Source organism: Arachis hypogaea, chromosome 12 (assembly GCF_003086295.3).
Source record: "Arachis hypogaea cultivar Tifrunner chromosome 12, arahy.Tifrunner.gnm2.J5K5, whole genome shotgun sequence".
NCBI lineage: Eukaryota > Viridiplantae > Streptophyta > Magnoliopsida > Fabales > Fabaceae > Arachis > Arachis hypogaea.
The window spans coordinates 94,461,615-94,485,757 of record NC_092047.1 but is presented as its reverse complement, the minus strand read 5'-3'; the positions used below and the strand labels follow the sequence as shown (position 1 = coordinate 94,485,757).

Below are 24,143 nucleotides of genomic sequence, written 5' to 3'. Positions count from 1 at the left end.
TCAAACCTTCACAATGAGATTCACTGCTTTGAAAACAGAATATATTGACCCTGAACCAACGGAACAAGCAACATGTGTGCTTCCATCAACAATATTATTAAGTCTAATAGTTGCTGTTGAAAGACTTAAAGTTCCACAAGTCACCTACATAGTACATATATTGACACATTTTAATATAAACTAATTTGTTCTATCTTGTGAAGTTAAACCCTTAAATCAAATAAAAAGATATATATATATATATATATATATATATATATATATATATCAAAGTTACCTGAATGTCACCAAGTTTCCAAATAGATTCCACTTGAGTAAGTTCATTTGACATCAATTCTCTAAGGTCAGCATCAGTCACTCTCTTAATAAACCAAATATTATAATTAGGTAATAAGAAAAATGAAACTTATTTAATACGCTAAAATCTCATATGTAATGTTTTTTTATATATTAGGTTAAACTTAGTGCTTAATGTTACAAAAAGATCAAATGTGAATTAAAATGGAGTGTAGTAGCTTTATGGATCTCTTACAATGATTACATATTTCACTCTTGAAATCATATTATTATATATGTACAATAATATCCTTCATAATTTAATAAGCAAATTAGTTTGTATCAATATTTTTCAAATAATTAAACTATTATTTAACCAAAAGCAATATTACTTTTCTAATGTAGTTTGACTACATTTTTCTTAACTTTACAAAACTAGTAAAAATATGATAATAATAATAATAATAATACATTACATTTGACACATGAATACACTCTCAATCTTTATTCTCTCTCTTGTACCATTAGTTTTGTTTATATATGGTAAACCATATTTATTTTATTCTATTAGAGTTTGAAGTAAATATAAAATGAATAGCATGCTTAAAATGTTAATTTTGTCATAAGTGCAAGTTGAATCTAATTATACATTATAGTAATAATCAAACTTAAAATTATTAAAATGTTAAATACGTACTTATTGTTATTTACCTTTTTCTTGTCGGCCACTGCTTTAAATTTCCAAAAGATAGTATCAACTTCATTGTTTTTAAGGCGATAACCAAGCTGAAATAAGAAGAGATATTTAACCCATAAAATATAAAGAGGACAAAATTAATGTCATTAACTTTGTGTGTGTATTTTTTTAAATTAATTTAATTAATTAAAAACCAAAATCACTAGTTTTTCTCAAAACAACATTAAATACGCATATGTCATTTTCTTTATTTATATAAATCGTTATAGGATAGTGTGTAATAGCATATGTAAATCAGAGTATCCTGTCGCAATTTACATTTCAAAATTTGACACTTGTATGTACATAAATTGTGCCATGATATGTTGATGGTGTGTCGAAACACATAAATTGTGACAGGTTGCATTGATTTGGATGAAGCGAAAAGCACACCAGCTTGTTATATTTTTGAACAAATGGGACAAACCTTTAACACATAAATTAGCTTGTGATACATAAAAAATGATATCATGTCGTCCATCGCTTCCCCCATCCACATCATCATCTTTACCAAACCTTAACTCATCCTTCACCCACCTATAACTACGCTGCATAGCGCAGCGAACAATGTGGGTATAAGCTGTCTAACGACGTTTATCTAGCACGACATCTAAACCTTGATCTCTGACTAGTGTAGTAACCTAATCTTGAATAGGAGCATCTGCAGTTACTTTGGCTTGCTGAGGGTTATTCAAAAAGTGATCAGAAGAAAGGAACTTTCCAGGTATACCATTCCACCACTAAAGATATTCCATTGAAGGTAAAAGAAAAATCACTAATTCAAATACAACACCTTGTCAAATCTTTTTTCCTAATGTTCATGCCATATAGCAAATAAATCTAAAAATGACTATATTAGTCTTTGATCATAACTTTCTTGTCATGGATGAATTCCGCACATAACCACTAATGATTTTTTTTTCTTTTCTCCTTGACCCATTCTTACATTTTTCAGCTTTTCTTTTACAATTTTTACCCCCCAAACTTGGTTGTTTGCACCTCTCCCATTCCTTCCAATGGTAAATGATTTCCTCCTAAGTTTCATTATTTTGTGTTTGTTTATCTTCAAAGAGTTTCTGACTTCTAATTCTCCAAGTAACCAAAATAATAGCAAATCACAAATTAATCCACTGCATTATTCCCCATCTAACAACAATTTCCTCTCTTGTATTTGACGGTATAACCATAAACTTGTTCTGAAACCACTTATATAAGATAGTATACTCATCAATAAAACTAAGCCAGAAAAGTTTGCCAAATAATTCTTGAAAAATCTAAGTCCGAGATGATTTTTTCTTACCATCAACTACTCAAAGCCACTTAAACTTTTGCTTACCACAAAGTCATTTATTAGAAGGTTGAATTAGTATGCAATATCCTGTAAGGTAAATATGCACTCTTCGAATAGTATGTGGAAGGTATAAGCTTCGAGTTTTCACCTTCAACAAATGCACGAATAAGCGACGTATCAATTTTAAACATAAGACAGTATAAGGTCTTGTATGATCATCTTTTGTTGTCTCGAAATAGTTTTATACTCTTAATTATTTGGTAAAAAAAAATCAAAGAAATTAACATATTAGGACAAATAAGATAAAATAAAATGAAATATTAATTTCTAGTATTTTCCATTTAACTAAATAAAGACAAAAATCTACTTTCATAAATAAATCAAAAATTGATTTTCATCAGTAGCTTTAGATTCTACTTTTTTTAAATAGTAAAATATTTTGGAATTGCATTAAAGTAACAACACATTTTATATCTTGAAGAAAATTCAATTAAACACACATATATTTAAAATAAGTTAGCCGTCAATAATAAAAAATAGAGTAAAGTATCGTTTTTGTCCCTAACGTTTCAAGTAAGTCCTAAAGTTGTCCCTAACGTTTCAATCGTCCTATTTAAGTCCTTAATGTTTCAAAACTGACTCAATGTTGTCCTGCCATTAGGGATCCGTTAACAGAATTGACGGCGGGACAAAATTGAGACGATTTTGAAACGTTAGGGACTTAAATAGGACGAAAACTTTGGGGACAAAAATGATACATAAAAATAAATTTTAATTTTATCCTTCAATAACATCAATTTTTTATTATACGTAGTATTCAATTATTTTTTATTCACATCTAAGTAAATTACACTTAATCATATTACTTTCATTTTAAATAAATTAATTTTTTTATAATTTTACTTTTAAAGATTTTTAGTTATCATAAAATATTTGTAGAATAACTAGTATATAAACTTGCAAAAAAAAAATAATATATATACACTAAAATATAAATTATACCTTTTGTCTCTAATGTATCAAAATTTTTTAAAATTATAAAAAAATAAAATTATTTAAAATGAAAGTAATGTGATTAAGTGTAATTTATTTAGATGTAATTAAAAAATAATTGAATACTATGTACAGTAAAAAACTAATATTATTGAAAGATAAAATTAAAAATTTATTTTTATGTATCATTTTTGTCCCTAACATTTATGTCCTATTTAAGTCCCTAACATTTCAAAATCGTCTTAATTTTGTCCTGCGGTCAATTCTGTTAACGGATCCCTAACGGTAGGACAACATTGAGTCAATTTTGAAACGTTAAGGACTTAAATAGGACGATTGAAACGTTAGGGATAACTTTGAGACTTACCCCAAACGTTGGGGACAAAAATGATACTTTACTCTAAAAAATAATAAATTAGCTATCAATGATATATGATATTTTTGTTTTGTTACTTAAAGGCAATGCAAATATCCTTAACACCCTAAAAAAATCATTAAGAAATATGGTATCATGCATATATAACAACAAAAATATCAAATTAAACTCCTAACAAATTTTTAATCTCATAATTTTCTAACAAAATTTCAATACACGAATATTCATTATATTACTTCACTAATAAAATTAAATTAATTTCATCAATTAATAGTGTTATCATAGAGAAAAATAGGAACTAACATGTTCATCATCTATCTAACAATATGCACAACATTCAAGTAATATATATCCACCTCAAGATCTACCAAACTTATCCTCACTTTTCAACCCAAATCCTCCTTACTCTACAGTTCTTTGCCTTTTCTGTTCTTATACTGCTGTTGTCTCCTCCTCAGAGTATCATGATATCTCATCCTCCCTCGTTCTTCACGATGGTGTATCATCATAGTCTATTCTAGTTGTGTGGACTTAAATTGTGCTAAGGTCCTGGACATTCCAAATGCATGAAATTGTCATAAGCTAGTGTGCTTTCCTATTTTAATGTAAATCGCTACAATTTGTTACGATTCACAATTAGTTTCTATGCATTATCAACATCTTGACATAATTTATGTGCACATGGGTTTAAAATTCTAAAACGTAAATTTTGATAGGAAACCACGATTTATAGCAAATGCTATCACACACCATTCTATCACAATTTATATAAATAAAGAAATAGAACATATGTGTTTTGAGTTCATGTTGGGTAAGTTAATTAGTAATTTTTGTTTTTTATTCATTTATTTAAGTAAAAATAAAGAGAGGAGGGAGAGAGAGAAAGAGAGAGAGAGAGTAATATACCTCTTCAAGACGCTTCATTAAGCCTTGTCGTCCACTACGTGCATCATTAAGTGGGAAAATAGCAATATTAAAATATGAACAATGAAATTCACCACTATCAAAATTAAATCCATATGGATTGTAATAATTATAATGATGAGAGTGTAATTGTACCCTTCAGTCTCCATATTTATCTTAAATCAAACATGATATTGAAACTTAACTCATTAATCCATTATATTTTACACTAAACATAATACAAAGACTTAATTTAGTCTCTGTCTCTCAATCTCTATCTCTCAGTTTCAATCTTTTTTCCAAACACAACTTGAATGTTTTCACAGTGAATTGTTTTATGATTTATTAGTTTATTGATTCAACCGATAAGTTATTGGTTGAACCGATAGAATCGGTTCTACGTAAATAAAAAATAAAAAATAGTCAAAAGTCTAATATTAAAATTTAAAATAGATATCTTCATTAATATTTTAAAAACAATCAAGTTTTAACAAATTATAATCAACAAGTTATAATTCAGTTATCATTAAATAAGTATATAAAATTCTAGTATTTTTTCATAATAAAGATTTTTTAATTTTATTTTCATACTAAAATAACTATTTTTTATTTCAATAACTAACTAATTAGTTTATATTTATTATATTGTTTTTATTAAAAAAATAATATTTAAAAAAGATCATATAATCATAAAAAGAATAATGATATTGTAATTAATAAAAATATTTGATATTTTTATTTATATATGTTTAATAATATTTATATTAATAATTATAAAAAATAAAAAATATAATTATTTAAATATAAGTGAATATAAAATTAAAATAATATTAACAAAATTATTGTATGTTTTTACTATATAATTAATAATTAGCATATAAAATAATAAAAAAAAATAACATAACTTAGTGACAAGGAGAACACGCAAGAACAAGAAAGATTCAAATTCAAGTCAGATCTTCAACAATTTTTTCTAAAGCGGTTTAGTTGGACTAAGTTTTTATCGGTTTCTATCGATTTTGACCAATTTTCACCGGTTTTTATTTTTAAACGGTCATATTACTTGACCAGACTGAATAAAGATTCAGTTTACTAATTTTTTTATCGAATTGGTCGATCCAATCTGATTTTTATAACATTGCTTATGACTATTGATTTGAAATTCTACAATGATGTAGAATCTAGTTTTAGGTAGAAAAAAAATTGCAAAGTTAACTTGTGATAAATCAAAAAATAGATTTGTTATTATGATTAATCTCAATTAAAATTATGCAAACTATTGACTACAGTTAAAGCTAACTAAATAGTTCGGTTAATTTAACCATTATTCCTTCTAATTAACTAGTATCAACATGCCAGCTATCATAATTGATTCTCTCAACTAATTAACTTTTAATCACGCACCAGCCTATTTTATTAATATATCACCACAACATAATCCAACAATTAACAATCATCTAATCATACAACCACGGCATACTAATTGACATATAAAGCAAATGCCTTATCTAACCTTGACAACATTCAATTGATACTGACATTGGTATATTTTGTAAATGATAAAGATCACAAAAGATAACTATCAAATCACACCCATAAGCATAAACGAACCATCCTGTTTAAAAAGAATTAATATATATAATATCACTTATATGCATTTTTTTTATGCATGACTTATATGCATCTATGATCTATAACATAGCAAAGTGTTCTTTTTTTTTTTTCACATAACATACCTAAATTTTCCCAATACAATGCCAATTTCATTGGATCTTTCCAGCCCAATAGACTCCGAAAGTATTATTTCATATGTAGCTTTATGTTTTAACATCCATCCTTATAAACAAAAAATAAAGACAGAAAAACAAAATGGCATTAAAAGGAAAAAAAAAGTCTACTTTATTGTGTGCACTTTAAAAACACGCTAGGAAAAAAGAATAGGAAAAGAATATTACGTGATTGAATAAAGCAAAAATGTTATTTAAACATATTATTTTAATTTTTTTATGTTTGTGGTGTATATACGTGTTATTATTGGTTTCAAAAATAAACAATATGTAATAGCTCAAAAAAAAAAAATTGTGGGCCACTCTTCCTTTACTTTTTTCCTAACCCTAATCACACAAAAACACTCTCTCAACCCTCAGTCCCTCACTAGCCGTCGAGCTCCCACCCCCGCTCCTCCCACACCCTCTTCGTAGAAACACACACTCACAGACGCACTCCCCTCGCTCACCCTTACGCCGTCGCTCATCCCCACACACACGCACTTACACTGATGCGGAGAAGAGAGGGAGGTCGCTGCTGCCGTTCATGCCCATCGTTGCCAACTGCGCCGTCGCGGAGGAGTGTCTCTGTCGTCGCGAGCTGCAACCGCCGCCATTGAAGCCACCCTCGCCGTCGTCCTTGAGCGCCAGTGAGAGGGAGAGCTCGAGGAAGAGAGGAACGCTGTCCCGCCATGCACCGTCGTCACTGGAGCTGCACCGCCGCCGAAGGCCCGCCGCCGTCCGTGGAGAGTCGTCGCCGTCTAGGTCGCTGCCGGAGGAAGAGAGCTTGCACAAGGGGTTGCTGGAGTGGCTCGCTGCTGCCGCAAGAGCCACTGCACCTCTGGCCGCTGGAAAGTCACATTGAGGTCACCCTTCTTCTGCCGCCGCCGCTGTCGGGGTTTCTAGTCAATGGGTATGGTGCTGTTGTTGCCGGAACCACCACCGGTGCTGCCGCTACTTGTTTTCCTTAAGTCCGAGTCGTTGTAGTTGCTGAGAAAGTGATTTGGAGCTGAGGTTGTGGCTGCCGCAATTTCGGGTTGAGAGGAAAGGTTCCGTCGGCGCGTTTGGATTATAGTTTTAACAATCGAGAACTATAGCCAGCTCTATCTTGTCGCTACTCCGGTTCAAATTCTATGCTCATTCGTTCCATTCCACTTCAATCCTCCTTACCTTGAATTTGGCACTCTGGGTTTGGTATCTTCGGTCCCTAGGGACTACGTTGTGAGTAGGCTTTACATTTATGATTGTTTGATTGTGCATCTACAATTATTTTGATATATATATATTATGATCTTTGAATTATAGCTATATTTGCTTTGAACAGTTTTGAATTGATTAAAATAATTGATTTATTAGAATTAAATAACTCATTTTTATGAAGTTTATACTTTTGGAACTATACATGAGACTATATATATTTTTGATGAAGTTTTGCATTATTCTAAAATGTTTGATTTTATTTGAATATTTGTTTTTGAAGCATTGAAGTATTTGTTGATACTCACTCTAAAAATTGTGAAATATATTTGAAATCTCTTATGGTTGAAAAAGTATGATTGAGAAAAGATTTCTGATGAAAAAGTATTATCTGATTTGATTTGATTTGATTCGATTTGATTCGATTCGATACCTTATATATTTGAAAGATCAAATATTTGTTGTATTTGAAATTATATGTTTTGAATTGGTTTGGGAGGCTCGTATTAGAAAACCGTAGTTAACGGCGGTTATGACGTTAACTTAGATGCATCTAACTCAGACTCCAGCTAGCAGGGGTGTTGCTAGCCTAACGTGTAGGCCACACGTTAGATCTGTTATTCTGTTAGGACACACAAGAGGAAAGGGCTACCCATAGAGGTGGAGCCGCCCAAGTGTGGACTTTTGATTTGATTTCTGTATGAGAGCTCCCTTATTGATTCACTTATTATTATCAACTATTATTTTCTAATTAAAATTACTTTAATGATAATGTTTGTATAGTCTCATGTTGATTATAGATGTATTGTCTGGTCACTGAGTTGCAAAACTCACCCCATTTTTCTAAAAATATTTTTCAGGAACAAATATTTGACTGTGTGAGACTTTCTATTCAAGAGTAACGGTCTGCAATGAGTACCTATTCTTTGTCGAATTCCTAGAAGTATATGCTCCATATGTCACAGGCAGGACCAACCATTCTTAGTTATTTTAATTTTTTGTTAAAAATATATAACTATTTATTTTAGAACTTGTAAAATATTTGTACTTGCTTATTGAACTTATATTTGACTATGTTAGGCTTGCTATAGGATTATTTTCCTGAGCGCCAGTCATGGCTCATTTTGGGTCGTGACAGAGTGGTATCAGAGCTTAGGTTTAATCTGTGTAATATGGAGCAAGTGTCCTATGGTAGGATCACAATTGTATAAATAGAAGTGCGCCTATTTGTACGAATTGTGGCACTATCAGAGGCCTATAGGATTGTCATTCTTGTCCTTTATGTCGTTGTTGTCATCTGGTTGTAACATATGACCTCTGCCGTTTCTTGCCACTCTTTTCCTTTCCAGCCGCTTCTTGCTACTCTTTTCCTTTCCTGCCGCTTCTTGCGACTCGTTTCCTTCCCTTTGTACTCAATCTCGACTTATTCTCTAATAAATTTAAAGTTTGTGAAATTTTTTCATCGAAATAGAATGTTTTGAGTAATGGTACATAATATGAATTGATATTTAGCCTCGCTTTCATCTACTTTAAGACATTAAATCATTATATTGTTTTAGGTTCTGTTCGATCTTTAATTGTTATGATCCGTTTGAAATGTGTGTTTATTTAGTTTCTAGTTAAACAAATGTTAAATAAGTTTGCTAACTATAATACGGATGATAGATAATTGATTTTAAAGAGACTAAATCCACAGCATGAGTTTCTTTGAGAAAGTTGTCTTTGTCCAAGATCATTGAAATTTCCATAGTTGATATTAACATTTGGATGTTAACCAAATTGAGTGCTAAAGTTCTATACTTAGTATAACTGGTTGTATGAAAAACACATTTGAGCTTCACTCAGGTAGAATCTTCTTGTTTATATATTATTAAGTGAATACGTCTCTTAGATTATATGTGATTTCTAATTATATAGGCTTGTTTGCTGAGCTTGTGGACTGATCATGGTGATTATGAAGCATTTGATGATTATTTTAAATGTGATAAATTGTAGCTTGCTTATGAGTGGTAGCCACTGATTAGATACTTATTTGCTGATTCATGTCATTTGATTAGTGATTATTACAGTAATTAACAAGTAAATGATTTTGGTTAATTATTTGAGAGACCCATCAGGTTATTGGTTTTTGCTGCTGTATAGGAGTTAATATTATTATTTGTTGCTGAATTGGTGACTGATGTGACTGTAACTAGGTGAATCTTGGTTGTTATCTTGTAAAAAAAAAATTTCTATTGAAAGGCGGTAATAAACCCTCTTAATTGCTTGTGTTGTTGTTGGAGATTATATGCCTGATTTGTAGTTATATATGACGGATTAATAAATGTTTTGATTTCTTTGATACGATGAGGACTTGATAATTTCGAATTGAAGTTTGTCATGATAAACTTGTGATCTGTACAATACTTTTGTGACACACTTGAGCATCTGAATTTTTTTCCTTCAAAATTAATTATTTTATTGACTAGAAAAGTTGTTCCAACTCTTTCAGCATATTGTTCTAAAGTTTACTCAATATTATCTCATTGGTGGTCCATTATATGATGCTTAACATAAAAGTTAGTTACTCTAGTCAGCACTGTAAGATTTATGTAAAAATGTTTAGTATTGCATTCACATTCTCAATAAAAAAAATGTTTAATGACCTTGCCTTGTTTATTTTTCTTTTTTTCTACATTGTTTTTTTTTTTTTAAAAAAAACCTAATTAATTTTTAACATGTCAAAACTATCAAGTATTGTGCTTATCATATAATCTGTGTTATGTGACGGTTTCTTATATATAGGATTATCGTGTTTCTATTTTTAGAGTGGCACATTTTTTACAATTTTATGATGAATGTTCATTTTGCTTTGCTTTATTTATGGGTTTAGCTTATTTGTTCACGTGCCGTGTCTAATTATGTTTTTTTTTCTTCCCTTTTCTCTAGTTTAAATGGTTGTTGTACATGCAAAACCTGTTTATGTCTATTATTTATACTCATGAATTTTTATTTTGCTCTGCCCAAATTGTTTGTGGATTTGGCTTGTTTCTTCATTTTTCCCCTTAAAATGCTCCTAGCACATGGTTTTAGTTGTGGTGGTACATCTTTTTATTTACCTCTATGGCCTTTGCCCTTACAAAGTTACAATTATATTTTTGTACATATTTCGAAAGTTGTGTGTTGTGTTACTTTGTAGTGACACACCGACGATTTCTTTGGTTTTTAAGTAATGCCAAGCATCATAAATGTTTTTGTCAATAAACTATTTTTGTTACTATATAATTTTCTCAAGTGATGGTTGTGAAATGAATTGAGTTGCAAATGGATGTTTGATTCAGATCTATCATCGCTTATTGGGTGCAGATGCTTTATATGCTTCTGGTAATTGTGTGATTGCAGACTATGTGCTCGAGTGTAATAAATTTATCAGCTTGTCCTTTTACATCCTGTTGAGCTTTGATTCATTTGTTTTAATAGTGAAAGGCAGTGAGAGAAATTAGTTTTGTACTTTTGGCTGGATTATCTTGGCTAATAGGATTGTTGTTTTTGTTATGTAGTTTTGAATTTTGGTGATATTTAGTAGCTGGCTTTGTATTAAGTTACTCCTTCTTACTGATGGTCTCAAAAAAAAAGGTTTTTCTTTCTTTTTCTGATTTTGTTTCATTTGCAGAATCAATAGTTTCTATTACCCCATGGTTTTGTTGATTATCTAACTATGTCGCGGATCCTACCTTGTTTGCCTAATAAGGATTTTAATTGATTAAAGAGTCTCTGCACTGAGGGTTTTGTGTTAAGTTGTTCCTTTTTGGCCAAATTTTTCCTTGGTAACAATCACAGTGTATTTTGAATATTGTCTGTTAGAAATTCTGAAAATCGACTGTTTTACTACTAGTATTTTGCCTTAGTTCATAGCCCACATCTTAGGTTGACATTTCTTCATACGTTAAGGGTTTGATTATCAGTTGTACTATTATTCTTTAAATTTGCACATCATGATCTAAGTACAATTTATTTTAAATTGTTGTATCAACCATTTTTCTTCCAAAGATATATAGGCTTGCAAAGTTCTTAACATGATCGAATTTTTGAGGCAGTCACATTGATTCATTAGTCTGCTGCTTAACTGATCCTATGTTGTATGACTTTCTTGAGACATCACTTTGCTGGTTTCAAGTTGCTCAGGATTGCAATTAATTGAAATATGTTGTCGCCTGTCGATATTCTTGAGCTTCACTAAATCCGTGGTTCTATTACTCCTTGAGTGCGCTGCATTGTAATGGTGGTTGAGTAATGAAATTCAAAACTTTGCTAGATTGGTGGTATTGTTTCCCAACTAATGGCATTTTGTTTGTTTATCAATTGGTGTATATGTAGCACATTTGTTAGTTTATTATTTGGGATTGTCGATTGCTAACCTAAAGGATGGCTAGGGCCAATGCTATGTTTGAGTAAGCGGAACTATTCATACTAATATGATGCTTTCACAATGCCCTTAAAGAGCCTTGTAGATCGATTAAATTCCTTCCTTCTGTTTAACCTTCCTACCTCTTATCACTTGACATTTAAGGTTAATATGCATAATATGATTTGAAAATGTTTTGTTGGCTATATCTTGCATGCTTGGTTTGATGTGGTGGTTATGTTTGTCTCTAAATCTGGAATTCTGGCCATGTACATTATGCTTAATTCTTCACCTTGCCTCTCTTTTTTCTCATCCTTATCCACCACATAATTGAACTCGAACTCTTGGAATCTCATATGACTGTGCTTTTTAATTATTGCTTTATATTTTGGGTGTATTGTTGGAATTTGTGTTACTCTATATGTTTTACACTTTTGGCTATGTTATTTGGACTCCAATTAGTGTTTGTAGTGTGCTTTTGAAATTTTTCATATCATTCTAATTATGCAATATGTTCTTTGTGATTGATGGTGCTTCATATCGATTCCTTTTGCTACATTGTATATGTGAATATTAAGAAAATGTACAGCATTTGATCGTTGCATAATATCTGCAAAATGTTTTTCGTTATGCATTGGGTTCAATTTGTATCTGGATATAATATTGTATAGTTAATGTGCTTAAGTTCTTTCCTGCAACTTTGCTCAGATAGCTTGATTTTTAGCCTTGTTCTTGCTATCTATTTGTGCAAATTATTAAACTTATGGTGTCATGATGTGGTTATACTTCTTTCGGATAAGGTTGTCTCAATGTTGTTTTCTTTCCTTATTCCTAAATGCATCATTTCTTGCATCAGGGTCTAGTTGTACGAAATAGATGTGACTTGTACTGCCGAAGAAGAAATATAATAGTAAGTTGAAATTCGGGGACCGAATTTCTAAAGGAGGGAAGAATGTAATAGCTCAAAAAAAAAAAATTTGTGGGCCACTCTTCCTTTACTTTTTCCCTAACCCTAATCACACAAAAACACTCTCTCAACCCTCAGTCCCTCACTAGCCGTCGAGCTCCCACCCCCGCTCCTCCCACACCCTCTTTGTAGAAACACACACTCACGGACGCACTCCCCTCGCTCACCCTCACGCCGTCGCTCATCCCCACACACACGCACTTACACTGACGCGGAGAAGAGAGGGAGGTCGCTGCTGCCGTTCATGCCCATCGTTGCCAACTGCGCCGTCGCGGAGGAGTGTCTCTGTCATCGCGAGCTGCAACCGCCGCCATTGAAGCCACCCTCGCCGTCGTCCTTGAGCGCCAATGAGAGGGAGAGCTCGAGGAAGAGAGGAACGCTGTCCCGCCATGCACCGTCGTCACTGGAGCTGCACCGCCGCCGAAGGCCCGCCGCCGTCCGTGGAGAGTCGTCGCCGTCTGGGTCGCTGCCGGAGGAAGAGAGCTTGCACAAGGGGTTGCTGGAGTGGCTCGCTGCTGCCGCAAGAGCCACTGCACCTCTGGCCGCTGGAAAGTCACATTGAGGTCGCCGTTCTTCTGCCGCCGCCGCTGTCGGGGTTTCTGGTCAATGGGTATGGCGCTGTTGTTGCCGGAACCACCACCGGTGCTGCCGCTACTTGTTTCCCTTAAGTCCGAGTCGTTGTAGTTGCTGAGAAAGTGATTTGGAGCTGAGGTTGTGGCTGCCGCAATTTCGGGTTGAGAGGAAAGGTTCCGTCGGCGCGTTTGGATTATAGTTTTAACAATCGAGAACTATAGCCAGCTCTATCTTGTCGCTACTCCGGTTCAAATTCTACGCTCATTCATTCGATTCCACTTCAATCCTCCTTACCTTGAATTTGGCACTCTGGGTTTGGTATCTTCGGTCCCTAGGGACTACGTTGTGAGTAGGCTTTACATTTATGATTGTTTGATTGTGCATCTACAATTATTTTGATATATATATATATTATGATCTTTGAATTATAGCTATATTTGCTTTGAACGGTTTTGAATTGATTAAAATAATTGATTTATTAGAATTAAATAACTCATTTTTATGAAGTTTATACTTTTGGAACTATACATGAGACTATATATATGTTTGATGAAGTTTTGCATTATTCTAAAATGTTTGATTTTATTTGAATATTTGTTTTTGAAGCATTGAAGTATTTGTTGATACTCACTCTAAAAATTGTGAAATATATTTGAAATCTCTTATGGTTGAAAAAGTATGATTGAGAAAAGATTTCTGATGAAAAAGTATTATCTGATTTGATTTGATTTGATTCGATTCGATTCGATTCGATACCTTATATATTTGAAAGATCAAATATTTGTTGTATTTGAAATTATATATTTTGAATTGGTTTGGGAGGCTCGTATTAGAAAACCGTAGTTAACGGCGGTTATGACGTTAACTTAGATGCATCTAACTCAGACTCCAGCTAGCAGGGGTGTTGCTAGCCTAACGTGTAGGCCACACGTTAGATCTGTTATTCTGTTAGGACACACAAGAGGAAAGGGCTACCCATAGAGGTGGAGCCGCCCAAGTGTGGACTTTTGATTTGATTTCTGTATGAGAACTCCCTTATTGATTCACTTATTATTATCAACTATTATTTTCTAATTAAAATTACTTTAATGATAATGTTTGTATAGTCTCATGTTGATTATAGATGTATTATCTGGTCACTGAGTTGCAAAACTCACCCCATTTTTCTAAAAATATTTTTCAGGAACAAATATTTGACTGTGTGAGACTTTCTATTCAAGAGTAACGGTCTGCAATGAGTACCTATTCTTTGTCGAATTCCTAGAAGTATATGCTCCATATGTCACAGGCAGGACCAACCATTCTTAGTTATTTTAATTTTTTGTTAAAAATATATAACTATTTATTTTAGAACTTGTAAAATATTTGTACTTGCTTATTGAACTTATATTTGACTATGTTAGGCTTGCTATAGGATTATTTTCCTGAGCGCCAGTCATAGCTCATTTTGGGTCGTGACACAATATATGGGATAAAATCCAAATTAGAAATAAAAAGCTTGATGATTGTATTATATATTTCATGTCAGAAAAATAAATATAAAAATACTTTGTTAATGGAGTATAAAAAGAAAAAAAATGGAGTTTTTGAAACAACATTATAACTTTTCTTTTGTCATCAAATTTTGATCTTGAAATATTAAAATAAATTTTTTTATGTCTAGCTAGTGAAATAAATCGAAGTATTCTAAGCATAGACAATGCTAAATTCATAGTCTGAGTTATAAATTTCAATAATTCTTTTAGGGTTAATTAATTATAGTAGTCCTTTTTATATATAGGTCTAGCAAAATTTGTCGTCATCTATTTATATTCATGTAAAGTACATTGATCTTTCTACCTAAATTTGTTTTAAAATAAATTCATCTTTTTCAGAAATATTTAATATTAAATTTTTATAAAATATAAATATATTGAATATAATAATATTTTTTATGAAAGACCAATATATGTTCTAAAAAAAATAAAAAAGATTTGAACTAAACTTCACTATACCTAAGAGATTAGAGTGTAATTTGGCCATATATTTAACATCATCATACTAACCTGATGAATACCACTTTCATGAATAAACGCATTAGCACCTACAAGAGCCTTGTGTGGTTGTAAATGCATATTGGTGTACTCTTCAACCTACAAACAAAGATTGTATCGTAAAAAAACTCAATTTAAATATAAAAGAGTCAGAAAATTAGCAAAATTTAAACATTAGTTTGAGATTTAAAACCATCTTGCTTGTATTTAATATATGCTCTGTGTTGATTGTTGTATATAAACCATCAAAGACATCAAGTCCGCTGCATTTTAAGGCCATCACAACCTTACAAAAATAAATTGATAAATAAATTAGTTACTGAATGCATATTAGCTATGAGATAAGATAATGTTACAAATTTAACATTGCTATGATATTCTCTCTGGTATTTGATTAAGAAATAACTATGTACATCTAAAAAATTTCTCAATATATATATATATATATATATATATATATATATATATATGTTAGATTTTACTTTGAATAATATATCATGTTTACTAATTAATGGATGCATTGTAAATTTTTTTCACACAATTGTAATACACACCTCTTCTAGTGCAGCATTACCAGCCCTTTCTCCAATTCCATTCATTGTTACTTCCAATTGTCTTGCACCAGCACGTGCACCCTGAAATAGGTTAATTCTATATAAATTAAAATTGTATTTTTATTATCTAAGTAATTAAATGGATTAAATAAACTTTTAATCTTTAAAATAATTTATTTTAAAAAAGTATTTAGTCCTCTTTTTTTTTTTATCTTGTTTAGCATTTATCGTCAACATCTTTTATTATAGTCATGTAGTGGCTATGCGAGTGAGTGGTTTTAGAGAGTGAAGACCGGGTGGATTGGCGGATCTCAAGCATGCATGGCTTCTTCCAAATAGCAAGGGGTGAAGAGCAAAGCTGTCTCCATTGCGGTGCCGATTTTCACTGCCACTATCAAAAACGGACATAAGAGGTTGCGCCCTTTTTCTTTGCAAAATTTGCCGTCGACTCCGGACTGACTTGGCGACACCAGCAAGCAACAAATCAGCGAATTAGAAGGGTTGTCAGTGGAGGGACACAGACAAACCGGGCAACAACTGGATAAGGACAAGCTAGTCTCAGGGGGATATGATGGTGGATCGTCATCATCTTGTTAGGGACTTCGACTAAGGTTGGTCCTTTTTACAATACAATTGTTTTATGGATTATTTAAATTTAAGCTTTCTATTTTGGAATATTAGAGGGGCCTCTAATAAATTGGCCCGAGTTCATAGTAAGGAGTTAGTGAATAAATTTCATCCTACTTTTTTCATTCTGTTTGAAACTCATATTCCTTTTCTAGAGGATGAAATCTTTTTGGAATAATCTAGGTTACCAGGGTGTTGGTATTGTTGAGGCTAATGGCCATAGTGGGGGTATCTGGGTTCTATGTTCTAATTCAAATATTTCTGTGAGAGTATTGGATGTAGTTGATCAATGTATCAGTTTTGAAATCACTATGGGCAATACTTCTAGTTAATGCAGTGCGGTGTATGCTAATCCGCATATACATCGACGTAAAAAACTGTGGGGTGACTTGATAAGGGTTGCTAATATAATCCACGGACCTTGGAAGGACCTTGGATTGTGTTAGGGGACTTTAATGATGTTCTGTTGCAGAGTGAAGTTAGAGGGAGGCAGTTTAGACTTGCCAAAGCAGAACAATTTGCGAAAACATTGGAGGATTGTGCGTTGTTTGATATGGGGGCTATTGGGAGAAGATTCACTTGGTACAGGAAGGTGAAAGGTGGGGTGCAGGTGGCTAAGAAGCTTGATAGAACAGTCATCAACCAGGACTGGCGACTAATGTTTCCGGAGGCTTATACTGAGGTGCTAGCGCGCCTTCACTCTGATCATTGCCCGTTGTTCACTAGGTGCAAAATGACAGAGAGGGCTACCAAAGGCCATCGTCCGTTCAGATTCCAGGCTGCATGGATGACTCATCCTCTTTTTAGGAATGTTGTTCATACAGGTTGGAATAAAGGAGCTCCGGATGTGGTCAAATGTTTGTTAGAGGTTCAAAAAGATGCAACTCACTTCAATAAAAAGGATTTTGGCAATATTTTTGTTAAAAAAAGGGAGTTGGAGAGGTTTTTGAATGACGTTTAGATTACTCTGGAGAGTTGGGAGGATCAACAGCTTAGGATCAAAGAGCTAGTTTTGCATCAGGAACTGAATGTTGTCCTTCTTCAAGAAGAGCTGTTGTGGTATCAAAAATCTAAAGAACAATGGGTGAGATGTGGAGACAGAAATACAAAAAATTTTCATCTGCAGACGGTTATCAGCAGAAAGAGGAACAAAATTCATGGGTTGTTTTTGGAGGATGGGTCTTGGGCCACGGAGACTTCGACCCTAGAAATGACGGCAAATTCTCTCTTTCAAAAACTCTTTTCTACAAGGGAGGATATTGACCTAGACGTTATAGGGCCTTTTCCTTGCCCGTCTCTTAGTATTGAGACTTGTCAAAAGCTAGTGGAACCAGTGACGTCTGAAGAGGTTTAAAGAGCTGTGATGTCCATGAGTTCGTTTAAAGCCCTAGGGCCAGATGGATTTCAAGCAATTTTCTATAAAGAGTTATGAGACTCTCTTAGCAATGATGTGCGTGGACTGGTCAAGCGAGCCTTTGAAGGTGAGCCAATGAATGCGGCTATTTTCGATACTCTCGTTGTTCTAATTCCTAAAGTGGAAGTTCCCTCTTCCTTACGGGAGTTTCGGCCTATTAGCTTATGTAATGTAATTTATAAAATTATCACAAAAGTTCTAGTTAACAGGTTCAGACCTTTTCTGTCGAAGATCATTGGTCCTTTGCAAGGAGGGTTCATTCCAGGAAGAGGAACCACAGAGAATATTATCATTGCTCAAGAGATTATGCACTTCATGAGGAACACCAAGTCTCAAAAAGGTACCATGGCGTTCAAGATTGATTCTAGAAAAAGCTTATGACAGGATAGACTGGAGTTTTTTTTGGAAGCTATTTTGGTCCGATTTGGATTTCCAAAGGCTACCATTAATCTTATATTGAATTGTGTGACTTTCTCTTTGTTGGTAGTTTTGTGGAATGAGAATAGGCTCCAAAATTTTAATCCAAAGAGAGGGTTGAGGTAAGGAGATCCCATGTCTCCTTATCTATTTGTACTCTGTTTGAAAATGCTTGCCTGCTTTATCTCTCATAGAGTTTCCCAAGGTTTGTGGAACCCGGTAGCGGTTTCTAGGAACGGACCATGACTCTCTCATTTGATGTTTGCAGATGATCTTTTGCTTTTCTGTAAGGCATCGAAAGCTCAAGTAATAGAGGTTATGCATTGCCTGGACTTGTTTTCTAGAGCGTCAGGTTTGAAGATAAATCTTCATAAGTCAAAGGCCCAGTGTTCCAAGGGGGTGTCGGAGAGGAGAAAAGAGGTTCTCTCAGGGGTCTCTAATATCCGGTTTTGCAATGGTTTGGGTAAATACCTGGGAATCAACATTGGTCATGCCAGAGCTTCCAGGAAGATGGCTCAGGAGGTTATTGAAAAAATTTCGAAGAAGCTCTCCAGTTGGAAAGGATGCTTGCTGAATAAAGCAGGGAGGCTTTGTCTTGTTAAATCGGTTATGGCCTCTATCCTGGTTTATAAAATGCAAATTTCTCTTCTTTGGAAGTATGCATGTAATAAAATTGATTCTTTGATGAGACAGTTCTTGTGGAAAGGCCAAGCGACCGGCAAAGGGCTGCCTCTGGTTAGGTGGGAGGTCGCCATAACTCCTAAAAGGGCAGGAGGATTGGGTATTAGGGATACTTCCTGTGCTAACGTGGTACTTCTTAAAAAGTTGGTATGGGATTGTCTAAATAATAGTGAGAAGTTGTGGGTGCAGGTTCTGAAGCATAAATATCTCAGGAATCAATCTGGTATGAACGAAAACAGTAGAAATTCTTCATCGGCTACCTGGAAAAACATTGTTAGTGCCTATGAGCATCTCAAGGAAGGGATTCATTGGAATATTGGAGATGTCCACAAATTAGTTTGGTATGATGAGTGGACTCATTTTGTTAAGCTTTGCAATCTTGTTCCTTATGTATATATTTTTAAATCAGATATCATAGTGGCTGACTTGTGGAAAGGGGTGTCTTGGGAGGTAGATAGTCTTACCACGCCTATTCCACATGAGATTAAGCAGTTTATTTGTAGTATGAGATATCCTAGTTCGACTGAGTTGGAGCCACAGTGGGAGTGGTGGCCTGCAGCAACAAAAAAGTATAGTGCAAGGGAGGGTTATAGATGGTTATTAGAGAAAACATTAAATTGGAATGCCAATAGTAACTGGAACTGGTTGTGGAATACAAACATTTCGGAGAAGTTCAAATTTACTATGTGGCTTGGCTTACATGATGCTCTACCAACTGAGACCTTTCGATTCAAGCGGCATTTAGCTTCTTCAGATATGTATAAGAGATGTAACAAGGCGCAAGAGACTATGGAGCATTGCCTTAGAGACTGTGAACGATCAAAGGCAATTTGGCATATGTTGGATCCTAGTATCCTGGTCTTGAAGAGTGGTTTCAGAAGGCCTTGGCTAATAATGAGGGGTCTTTTGGTGTAGGACTTTGGTGGGTATGGAGACATAAGTGCAATGACATACTCAATACTGACAACCCTTAGACAGACCACAAGGTTGTTGCCTTGGCCAGAATTACCGCCAAATACTTACAAGTTTACAAGAATCGAAACAATGCCTTTAGGTCTCTCTGAAATTGCCTGTGTTGGGAACCACCGGTAGGCAACATTTTTAAAGTCAATTGTGATGCAAGCTTGTATCTGGATTCAAATTTAGCGGAATTTGGGTGTATTATTAGAGATTCTAAGGGATATTGGATCTCGGGTTGCTCTGGAAGCATTCCCCCCTGGTCTATCATCAGATGTGAATTATTTGCTGCTTAGAGGGGGATGATTTTAGCTTGGGATTGCGGTTTGAGGGATATTATATGTGAAATGGATTGCCTTGACATTCTGCCCATCATGCATGAGCTTACATGTGGGTATTCATCTGAAGTAACAAATTTGGTTCACAAGATTCATGAGCTTTTATCTCGTCCTTGGCTTGTTCACGTTGAGTGGGTGTCCTGAGAAGCAAATAGAGTTGCGAATTGGATGACTAGATATGGTGCCAAGAGTAACTCTAATCATGTTATTTGGTCTGAGCCTTGTGTTGATCTCCAGCAAATCATTTGCTCGGATATAGGATAGTGTTTATTTTGTTTCTTTCCATGTTTAGACACACACAAAAAAGTATAAGAAGAGTTTTACAAATACTAATTAATTTGGACTTAAATCATTTGTTTATATATTTGGAAAGGATGTAAGTATGTTAAATTTGTCAACGAGTTATAGTTCAAATGGCATAGTTTTGCATCCTTACTTGATCTCGAGTTTAAGTATCACTCCTAATTTAAAAAAAAAAAAGAAAGAAGTATGTTGAATTTTGAAAACCATATTTTTTACATTAAAATACGACAACATTTCCAAAATTACCTAAAATAGACTTTTTATTTATTTATTTTGTAATATCAATATATACAAAAATTTTGAAAAGTCAAAAACTTATTTAAAACTAACTAGATTAATATTTGTTATATATGCATGGTTATTACCATTATTGTGTTAGCAACAGCTAGTCCAAGATCATTGTGACAATGTGTTACAATAACAACATTTTCAATTCCATGAGTATTAGTTTTTATATCTGCAATTAATTTTCCAAATTCCCATGGCATTGCTATACCAACGGTGTCAGGTATGTCAATAGTTGTTGCTCCAGCTTTTATAACTTCTCCAAGAATTTCATAAAGGAACTCCTTCTCTGATCTGATTACATAACAATTGAATTAATAATTCATATTAAAATATCTAAAAGAAAATTCACTTCAATAATACCCAATTTGTTATGTCCACCGCCTTTTATTAATTTTTATTAATCTTCTTCAAAGTTAGGTGGTAGTAATAATGTTGAGAGAAGAGTGAAGAAATCTTCTACAGCAAATAACAAATACTTGCACCTACAATTTCCAGAAGGGGGCATGGTTAAAGCACAGTGGACACAACCTAATATTTGAAAAATGGAAAAAAGTTGCAACCATTATTAATTAATTATGCATTTAGATAACAATTCTTAATTACTGCAAATGTTGGCTACCTAGCAACACTTATCAAGAGAAGATGCATCTAAACACAAGAATTTAGATGTATACGGTTTAAATGAACATTGTTAGTGCCTATATTATTATTTATTAAAATAAAAATATTTTAAATTTTTATATAATTAAAAAAATAATATAAAATTAATTTATATTTTAATATTAATAAAATATTAAAATATATTTATAATTTATTTAAAAATATTTTATATTATATATATATATATATATATATATATATATATATATATATAAATCTTATAAAAATAAAAAATTTGTATGTCTCATGTCTCGTAGCATGTCCTTTTTCTAATTGTTTGTGTGCCTGCATCGATCATAGCTTTTTTTTTTTCCTTCTTTCCCCAAAAGATACGTGTATAGAACTGGAATTTCCAACATTTTCTTTTATTTAGATTTACGTGTTTTTTTTCTTTTATTTGGACTTTTCTTCATTTTGTTTCCAAGATAATAAATCCTGATATGATATCCAACGGATATATGGCTACAAAAACATGGTGCACTGTTAGTTGGTGAAAGAAACCTTAGCATCAAGAACGGAAGCAGGAAACAAGAACCATAAATAATTTAAAAAGCAATAAAATAATTAATTAAAATAAAAAATAATAATTAAACCTGGCAGCATCTTCAGGAACAAATTGGACATCATCACAGCCCAAAGACCGTGCAAACATGACCATTCTGCATGCAATATCAAGAACCTCTTCCTTCGTCTTCTTAAGCTTGTGCTTCATGTGGATCTCGCTAGTGGCGATGAACGTGCTGATCCTTGGCCTCTTTGCGCCCTTTACGGCTTCCCAAACTATTTCTATGTCCTTCTCATTGCATCTCGCAACACCGGCGATGACAGGCACGTACCCATCATCATCAACGTTGCTTCCTACCTACATGTTTTTGAACAATTACTAATGAATATTGAATATTTTCTTTTAATTTTCTGTTCATTTTTAGGTACGAATTCGAAAAAAATAATAATAATGGTGGACAACAAGTAATCATATTGTTCCCTTTAATTTGGATCTGAAGCCTGCACATATATACCACGCACTTTCATATATAATTTTTTTTAACATTTTCTATCTTTTATATTAAAAGTAATTCATAAGATATGGAAAAAATAAAAAATATATCTAAAATTTCTTAAACATTGTACAAGTATTTTTTAATTTTTCTAAATCTTTTAAAACTTGAAAATTTAGTATAATAAATTAATAATGTCATAATTAACTGTTTCTTCTAAATATTTAAATTATTAATTGAAATTATATGAATGATTTCATAAAAAAAAATAGAATATTTACTGTATTGGTTATCGTATCAGTCATTATAATATACAGCGCGTATCTATGAAATTAACTAAATTTTTATGTTAAGAATAAGGTTGGACACAGATCCGTGATAGTATTTAGGTGTGTCCAAACATTTTTTAGTTTTTATTAACACGCATGTCTGATAAGTGAAGTGTCAGATGAACGTCGATGAGTGTCCTATCCGACACTTGATATGACAACTCATCTTCGTAGAGACAAATCGTAAGTAGTCTCGGTACCTAACCGTATTAATTCAACCATTAAAAAACTAATAATAAATATTAAATATTTTTTATTTATTTTGTTAAAATTAAATTCTTTTTAAATTGTTTGAAAAAACTGAATTAAAATGTAGAGTTTTGTGTTTATTAAAATTTAAATAATAAATTATCATTATTATTATTTATTAATTAAAAAATTGAAAAAAATGAATACTAAATTACTAATGGTTCCTTGGAGATGTTTCTTATAATTATTTCCTACCTCTTGTGCTATCATCTTTACGGCAGCAAAGTCATCCTTGGACGAACAGGGAAACCCTGCTTCAATAACGTCCACGCCAAGCTTCGCAAGCTGGCGGGCGATGTTGAGCTTCTGATGGGGAGTCATAGCGGCGCCGGGGGACTGTTCGCCGTCACGGAGGGTGGTGTCGAGGATGCGGACATAATTAGGATCAGGAATGTGATTGGGTTTGTAGTGTGGGCGCATTTGATTACCACTATTGTTTCCCGTTTCAGAAGAAAAAGATATGCATGCCATGATTGTGTATTTTACTATTTTTCTTCAAGAATGAATGAAATCAAATACACACAAACATATCATGTATATATATATGTGGGCAGCAAGAGCTGATAGCTGCTCTTACGAATACGTGCTTCGCGTGCTAATATAATTTATGAAGATATTTGGCTGAGTTACGTGTTATAATTTTGTTTTTAATGTTCAATGATGTTTTAATAAGTGTTTGTTTTGATTGGTATTTACCAAAGTGAAGTTTAAATATATTTAATTTTATAGAATTAATTTTAAGTAGAAGTGAATTTGTTATAATATGATTTATGGTTGACTAATTTTATATAAAATTAATTTTAATAAAATAAATATTATTTTGATCACAATTA

The 24,143-nt window shown here is 32.9% G+C and overlaps 1 protein-coding gene across 1 annotated transcript; it reads right to left on the bottom strand.

Moving 5' to 3' along the window:
• Positions 1 to 23,902, bottom strand: LOC112727745 (probable 2-isopropylmalate synthase). The gene is made up of 11 exons (XM_025777636.3): positions 23,506 to 23,902; positions 22,328 to 22,596; positions 21,152 to 21,365; positions 16,050 to 16,130; positions 15,689 to 15,781; positions 15,504 to 15,594; positions 6,312 to 6,411; positions 4,579 to 4,612; positions 988 to 1,062; positions 278 to 361; positions 1 to 144 (listed from the first exon to the last, which is right to left on the bottom strand). Exons 1-11 carry the CDS (start codon positions 23,779 to 23,781, stop codon positions 1 to 3), a joined length of 1,461 nt encoding a protein of 486 aa, XP_025633421.1. The 5' UTR covers positions 23,782 to 23,902.
• Between the last annotated feature and the right edge of the window lie 241 nt (positions 23,903 to 24,143).